Consider the following 9,027-nt stretch of genomic DNA (forward strand, 5'->3'; position numbering starts at 1 on the left):
GCTGGATAGGCAATTGTAATTGATCTTCAATAAATTGCACAAAATATGGGATAGAATATTTTTATTGCTTTAAAATATACATTACAGCAAGACCGCAAGATTTCTAGTGAACATATTAACACTTGAAAAACAGCTCATAGATACAGATAATATATTATGTTGAATTATCATTATTGTTACTTCTATTTGAAAGTCTTTCCCTGCTCATTCATTCAAACAAAAAATAGCGAAACATCAACAATTTATTGATTAAGACAAATAAAAAATTATTGTCTCTCTGATAATGTCGACAAAATATAATAAAATCCGTTCCGTGAATGGCATTTCATTGAATAGGAGCTTAATGGAAATAAGGGTACCAAACCCTAACGGTACTTATTCGCTGTTCGGCACCATAGTGGCTTGATTTTTTTCAAAACAATATTCTACTACTAGGAGTGCCACCAATGATAGCATCCTTTATATTGAAAGAAAGTTTAGTAGTTATTATTGAAAGAAAATCCAAATTAATTCATTAGAATATGAATAAATGCAATATCTCAGTAATTTCCATCTGTTGGGTGTAGTAGCATGGCAGTGGTGATGATACTCGATACTGGGAGCAGTGTGTCACGTACGATAGGAAACCATGTCATGGAGTAGCCACTGCTGTGGCTACCATCCCCTGGTGTGGCATGCTTCATATGATACAGTACAATGATATCTTTGGGTGGCTCCATGTTCTGGCACCATGATGGCCCAATGTAGCTTACATCAAAATAAGCGCTACTAGATTACACATAGGCCTACACTCGACTATAGTCTCGTTGGGTGGAGTACAGGAACTAATAGCTCATAGCCTTCTTTATAAGAGTCACTGTACATTGGATCATACTATATTATACTATGATATGCCATTTCAGAAACAGCGGATGAATATCGCCTATATAAAAATAAGCCACTATTTATTTCTTTCTTAAGAGTTTAGAACAGCTCAGTATAAAAATTATGAACCCTGAATTATTATTGAATTAAATGTAGTTTTAGATAGCAAAAAATATTATCTATTGTCTGACTATAGTCCATTTCACTGACAATGGGGAAAATATAATATTGTTTTTGGCCTTGATATTGAATTCTTTAATTCTATCACATCTTGAGTAGTTTTTCCAATGTATAGTAATATATGTGAAAATAGCTGTGACTAAATTCTTGCAGAATTGAAAAATTATTTGTTTCTAGAAAATCTTATCATAGTATGAGAATAATTATAGTCGAAGCATTCATTAACATAAATCATTATGTATAATGATTTGTGATTGTCAATAACGGGGTGAATGAAATAAATAATACACAAATAAAGGAAAACATCAATACACAAATGAACCCTCTCTACACACATTCTCCACATACTCGTGCTCAGTATAGAAAACTCCATAAATCAGCAAACTTCTCAATTCCTTCTCAAACTCGTCGAAATCTTCAAAGTTTTTCAAGTGAGTATACACTAGACTTTTCAAAGAGGAGTCAAAATACCATTTTATATATATCTATTTTGATAATAATCATCACATACCATATATATTGTTTATCTGTTCATTGATATTTTGTGTCATCCTGGAACTATTTTTATTGTGATTTGTGATTAATGAGATTTTTATTAATATTCCTAATTTGTAAAAAGTATTGGGCTATGACATTTATTTTTTGGAATATTTTAATATCCAAACCATTTGCAACCTGTGAGCTGCGAATCAGCGATGTATCGTTGATAATAGAAAATGATCGGCCATGAATTTGGGTAATAAAATAAAATAATTTGATGGTTAATTTTTAACATGTTATGCTGCGGTCAGATTGTTCAGCATAGAAATTTCTAATGGTGCGTTAGAAAATGAACTTCCACTCTACTATAATAACTCATGCTCACTTATTGATATGATATAATAATATTTCTTTAAGATAGATTTTTCCATTCTAGAATATTGTCAAGCCTCCTACAACCAGTAGAACGCGAAATTTATCATCACTTTATTATTGTTGGCATTAATATTTTTTTATGAAAATTTATATCCTTGAAGAAACTTTGTGGGTGAAAAAATTTTTAAAACAATCATTTATGGAACTATACTATTGTACAGTACAAAAAAAAGTTGTCGAGATAAGCCCATCATTTTTAAAGTACGCGCCAAGGTATCTAATACACTACTGCAAACTGTCTTTTTGGAATGAAATTACGGGAAGGAAAAAAGAGTTCTGAAAATTATCATCCATTATAATGATCAAAGGACAATCCGATATACCATGGATTTGTTACATTTGATGAATTTATTCATTCTTTTCCACTTCAAAAAACCGTTAATCGCAAAAGCGCTTGACGAAACAGCTGATTGAGAATTCAGTCTTGTCGTCTGCTTGTTTTGTATACTTTTTAGTTTCTATTCTACTTCTACTTCTAGGTTATGAGATTAATGAAAGAACACCGAGTTTATTGCTAGTTCTCTATAGAGAAATAGTACAATTTGTTTAGATTTCAAGTGAAGTTTTGCTGAATAAAAGGCCTACTAAGGTTCTAATTTGGATACAAGGTTCAGATCTTGGTTATCATTAAAATGAATTACAATCGAACAAGTCAACTTTACAGTGTCTGCGGCTAAAAGAGCAACTCTTATAGAGAACAAAAAGCAGATTAATTGTAAAAATTATTGAAAATACAGTATAATTTAAAAAAAAATAGTGATTCATCATGTTCAATCTAACCGTAAAACTACGTTCTATTTCACCGTGTATTCGGTATTATTCAAGCTTCAACAAACCAAAGTCATCGCGAACGCATAGGTTAGGTTTGGAAAGTTACCTCAATCGTTATGAACTTTGTAGAACTGAATGTGTTAAATCAATGTGTTGCAGAAGACTTTTACACAATAATTCTAAATCTAAGGAATCAGAGAACAAGAGCATTGTATACTACTTATCTGCTATTGGGGTATTGACTTTAGGATTGTCCTATGCCGCTGTACCGCTATACCGAATATTTTGTCAGGTAAGATTACTATAACATTTACTTCATAACGTAATTTTTCTCACTCGTCACTTCTAACAATACAGGAACATATTAGTTCATTACCTTCGAACATTGTGTTCTGCACACATTATTCTTCTAACTTGAGCATAACATACAATCAGTTTATCTAATTGTTAAACTCTGCACTTTAGACAAAATTAGGATTGATAGGCTAGAGTTGAGCTATCCTCTTCGTTTTATACCTTTCAATGTATTATTGTTTTGCAATTTTACCTGGTATGGTGCTTTAGAATCTCTGCCATTATAACCTCATGCATGTTTAATGCAAGGTACTGATTTAATGCAACCATAGTTCCACAGTTTTTTTAACTTTTCTAGCGCTTTGGGATTTGGGTCTTGATGTCATAGCCTACGGCCTTGTCAAATAATATTATATTTTAAAGTAATAAATATGCCTAATATCTATTATTATCAAACTTAATAGGCTATTTCATAATTTTTAAATGAAGCAGAAAGCATTAATTAATTTGAATAATAATTAAAAGTTAGTTATTCAACAAATAAAATATTATTCTGATAGATTGGTTTGAGAACAACAATATTACCAAAAAAAGAGAAATAGATTATGTACAATATTAAGATAAGTGGCCTATTATTCATACATATTATTGTGAGTACGGTACCTATTCTATTATTTACAAATTATTCTCTTATACTGAATATTTTTTGCTTTTTTCAGGCCTCTGGTTATGGTGGGACTGTAGGAGAAGAAAAAGACACGGATGTTTCGAAAATGAAGAAGGTGAAAGATAGAGAAATAACTATAAAATTCAATGCGGATGTCAGCTCGAGTTTGAAATGGAATTTCCACCCTCAACAATCTGAAATTACAGTAAGTTGTCTATCAAATCTCAATGCTAAAATGTGATAAAATAAAACTCGAAAACTTTAGAGTGAGAATAAAGCCGGCGCTACTCTTGTCATGAAGCTTTCTATTCCTACTCTTGACGTCTTGACCAATATTTCTGTTGGGTGAGGGTTGTTAATGGGACAAATCACATGACATGACGGACATGTGTAACGTGCAGTATTCCAGGTCTTTGTTATCCGCGATCGGATCGGAGTGAGATCGAAACGTTGTATTACAAGTGTGTCGGCTTAATATGTTTGAATGTGTAGTACTTATTCCATAGAAGCCTGCACTGATTATAAACAAAAAATAATTTTAAAACAGAATGAAATAATAAATAGTTCTATTAATGTAAAGATTGTATTTTTGTGACGATTCAAGCCCTCAAAGAATGAACTAATTTATACGAATAATATCATATCATCCTCGAAAAATATTTCTTGATTGTATCTAGAACATGTTTCTTTCTCTGATTCTTCTACATTAAAGCTGAAAAAAGTACTAGAGAAGTACTTAATATATTGTATTGATTTGATAAATGCTCCTAATAATTCTTTCATAACGATATTTTTGTACTGATTTGTTGAAGGTAGCTCCTGGGGAGACGGCTTTAGCGTTTTACACTGCTGAGAATCCGGCTGACAAGCCAGTGATTGGAGTTAGCACGTACAATGTGGTTCCTTTTGAAGCTGGACAATATTTCAACAAAATTCAATGCTTCTGCTTCGAAGAACAAATGCTTAATCCACATGAGCAGGTAAAATCACCTATTCTTCGTTTATTACAGTTGCTTATAGATTAATAATCGAAGATTGCTTTGAATGAAAATGGAACGAGATAAAATATCACTCATTAGGCGGAAAAGGGACTTTCTACCCCTTAACCATGAAAATTCTCCTAGTTTCAAAAACATTTCATGTCGAATAGATTGTAAGAGTTGATAATTTTCCACTCACTTCTTTCCTGTAACGAAAACTCTCTGTCCAATCTTAGCTCCTGATAAATTAATAAGTTTGCATTTTTCCATTCCCTCATAAATGAATGTCCAGTAAGCAAATAAATATTGAAAGGATGAATTGATGGATCGTTTCATCCATGAGTTTCATAATGAGTTTTTTTGTAAAAAAATGCACTGTCTTGATAAAAAGTTACTCAACACATTTCTTGAAGCAAATTCTTGCTTGTTGGCATTATATTCACCAAGCACTCTCTGTTCAGCTAAAGTCTAGTGTCTCTTAATTTTGAAATTGCTGTTAATAAAAATCAGGTACTGTTAAGATAAAATATAATTTGATTTTTCTCTTAGGTGGATATGCCAGTATTCTTCTACATTGATCCTGAATACAGTGAAGACCCAAAACTGGAATACACAGATACAATCATCCTGTCCTATACATTTTTCGAAGTCAAGGATGGCATGTCTTTACCCCTACCAGGATATTTTAAACCGCACACGGCATGATCTGTTATATCCGATGACTCTTGTATAGTTCGACTTAGTCAAATAAATTGTTTCAGTATAGTCTAGTTGAATTTTTATTTTCTTCATTGTTATGGGAATGGAAAACCTTTTGATATTGATATTTGACAATGGAAAACCTGACGGAGATATTGTGTTTCGCATTTTATTCATATTCTATTGTCATTCAGTCTAGATTCGAATTTTAGACTAACACGCGGTTGCAAAAAGTCTGTTAACTTTTAATCCCAATTAAATGCCACTAGAACCAATCAGAGAATCTTCTTCTCAGAAAAACCTTCTCTGATTGGTTTTCATGGAATTCGATCATGTTTAAAATTTAACACACTTTTGTGCAAACAGGCCTGAGACTATGGACAAGAGTACTGTTTTGGAAGGGCATTGGGATGGAGACATTATTTATTTATTTATTCATTCAACAAAGACGAAAACCCATAATCGTAAAATTATTGGAAATGGGAGAACAGGATTATAGCCTATTTTCGAGGGAGCGTTAGCGAGTTCTCACTTTTACTTACTGAAGGCCAAAGTTTTCCGTCTGTTTGTATGTTCTACAATAATTTAGAAAGAATTGATCAATCAGCTTCAAATTTTGAACACTTATTCTTCGAACCTTTTACCAGATCAAGTTCGTTGGACAATAAAATTGATTCACTCCTTCGTCCTTTTTCCGGATATAAAAATAGAATTGAAAGTGCATAGGAAAAAATTGTTGTAACATAGTTATCTGAAGAATTCATTGCATGCAATATTACTACTGTTTTTTCCATTCATTCATTCATAACATCAGGTGAGGCTATTTGGGAGCTTTCACACAGCCCTTCATGCGCTGACACATGATTTCAGTTGGTTAATAGGTTACAACATAATTTACAACCAACAAACTGATATGGGTTGAGATATCAATGTGTGGTTTTTGCCATTTATTTTCTCTTGGAACTCTGTATCGAAATCATGTATCACATGACCACCTTCTCATTTCAAAAAATGAATTTGGATTCGTATGAGGGTCAAAGATGTTGAAGCGACAGAGTTATTTCTCATTCCAAATAGGATTCCCAATGAACCCTACTGTTAAATATTTAAATTATTCTTAAGAAATATTCTGCTGTTTCCATCAACTCTGTATAATTGAAAGGTTGCGGATTCACAAAGATTACAATTCAACAGTTCTTGAGTAAGTTCTCCAATCCAGGGGGTCACTAATAATACAGTAACGAGAATCTATCAAATACTTTTCTGCTACCAACAAATGAGATGAATTCATACATGTTACCTTAAAGTAAGTTAAAATTACAATAACATGTTACCTTTTCATACGGTAAAATTTAAATAACTGAATGCTCATATTTCTTGCGGCAAATTATCATTTAGAATTGGGTTTAGCTACAAAAATGAAGCATATTTCTACTATTCTTTATTATCTCTAATAGTATGTTCCACTACAATAATATATTGTAAATAAAATATCTAACATAAAATATATCCCACAATTAAATAATCTGTTTTTATTGTAACAAGCTTGAACATGTCTGAACAATAAAACATCAACAATAACATTCTCGTTCCAACGAAACCAGTTTTATACTATACTGTGTTTCATGCTGGAGCTAAAGCATAGAGCAAATCATAATTACTTTTCAAAAGCTTTGATTCAACATTATTGTTTGCTAATTTTAAATTACAATTTAATTCATTGAAAAGTTTCGTAAAGTTGGTGAATCCAAGTAATGATTACCACCAATCAAATTATATTGAATGGTAGTTACACCTCAATTTCAATCTCATTTTCCTCTTTGCTAATTGAAAAAGAACTAAAGCTAGAAAAGTTGTTGAAAAAAAATGAAATAGTGATAGCTATTTTCATATTCATATAACATTTTAGAATACTTGCATCCCTGAGTTATAATTTTGATTTTCATTAATATTTTTAACGTTTTATCTCTGTCGTGGATAATTCTGATTAATACAAACAATATAATATGCAATATTAATATCTTTAAGGACTCTTCAAATTATAAAAGAGAAAAAAATCTATATAACCCTTATCTGTTTTGAAAATGAATACTGATCATTATTTATTCTCAAACAATTTATAATAATTCAACTTTTAAAGCATTTTCTCTCATTGAAACCACTCATGATCAGAATCACTGTCAAATTGAGCATTAAAAATATAAAGAAATGAGAGCAATACGGGTTGGAAATTTGTTTGATTATAATGCAGCTACTGTCCCTCATATTGTCCCCATATCATAACTCATAACTGTCCCCTACTCATGTAACTCATATATTCATATGTCCCCTCATAACTGTCCCCATATTGATATTTGATGATTTACGTTCAAAAATTATAGAATTAGTGGAGAGTCAATCTTGAAATGTTTTATACAATATTTGGCAGTTGTTGGTTCTGATTGAAATGTTATAATAAACTGATTGGTAAACTCAGAATATTTTCAACATTAGCTATTTTATAACAAGGTGATAACATGTAGAATACAAATTCCAGATACATTTTCAGGTACAATATTCATGTTTCATAGCGTTTAAAAGTGAAAATTAGAATTTGAAATTGACTGACACTTGATCATTTTCACGTGTATTCGGCTGCACATAGTCCTACTATATACTGTTCTAAATGTCAATATGTTTATTATTCTGATTTTAAGCATATTCTAAAGTCTAAAGCTATGTTATGAGCATTTAATGAAAGCATCAGTTTAGGGAATCATAATGGATCAATGTAATCTGTCTCTTTCCTGTATAGGGCTACTTGTAATATAAATATAAAGAAAATAAATAAAAATCTCACTTGAAAATGGCATAAATGACCGAAACATGTTGTGATAAAATATTTTAAAAAAAGGGTACTGAGATTTTTATTTATTTTCTTTATATTCAATGTAATCTGGTTTGTAAACCTTGAAAACAGCATCGAGGGTTTTCATAGTAGGCTGCTAGTGAACACTGACAGTTTGGACCTGATCTTGAGGTGTATAGCAGCAGTATTAAACATTTTAATAATCAATTCTTATGAGATCTTATATTCAACGCGGGAAAGTTAATTTTAATGGGAAATAGTAAGATTATGATATTTGTCAGTGTCATAATATGAAGCCTTATGTGTAATTTCACGTAGAATCACAGATGACAGGACTCTTGAAGAGATTTGCCAAGCATATAATAGTTATTTGAATGATTCGAGTGAATCTGCAGTTATTTAATGTAGAATTGTACTAAAAAATTCACAATTGAAAAAATGTAATTGACAAGAAACATTTTGTCATCACAGTTTCAATCAATAATGGATTGTTTCCAATCCCAAAAGGCAAGTTTAGGATTAGTAGAAGCAAGTGTAGTTAAGTCTGTCATGGTCTCAATTACAGCTATTCCATTAGACGAATAGTATAATGTGAATATAGGTACAACAGACATTACTTAACTTTTTCGATTTCTAATTTAAATTCATTAGTAATTCAATATAGCTATGAAACAAAAATGTTCTTTTAAAACTTGAGTCCAAAGCAAAAGATTTTTAAAAAGTAATAGTTTTCAGCTAAAATTGGAATAATCTTGATTTTTTTAATGGTATGTTATTCAATTTGAAGCTTCTCAGCATTAGGCCTCAAC

General features: G+C 31.2%; 1 protein-coding gene across 1 annotated transcript; it reads left to right on the forward strand.

Annotated features, from left to right (window-relative positions):
- The first annotated feature begins 2,343 nt into the window (after positions 1-2,343).
- Positions 2,344-5,447, forward strand: LOC111049659 (cytochrome c oxidase assembly protein COX11, mitochondrial). Its single transcript, XM_022335793.2, has 4 exons — positions 2,344-3,022; positions 3,744-3,896; positions 4,504-4,671; positions 5,221-5,447. The coding sequence occupies exons 1-4, from the start codon at positions 2,726-2,728 to the stop codon at positions 5,374-5,376; spliced, it is 774 nt and encodes a 257-aa protein (XP_022191485.2). The 5' UTR covers positions 2,344-2,725; the 3' UTR covers positions 5,377-5,447.
- The last annotated feature ends 3,580 nt before the right edge of the window (positions 5,448-9,027 follow it).

This window comes from Nilaparvata lugens, chromosome 5 (genome assembly GCF_014356525.2).
Source record: "Nilaparvata lugens isolate BPH chromosome 5, ASM1435652v1, whole genome shotgun sequence".
In the NCBI taxonomy this organism is placed as follows: Eukaryota; Metazoa; Arthropoda; class Insecta; order Hemiptera; family Delphacidae; genus Nilaparvata; species Nilaparvata lugens.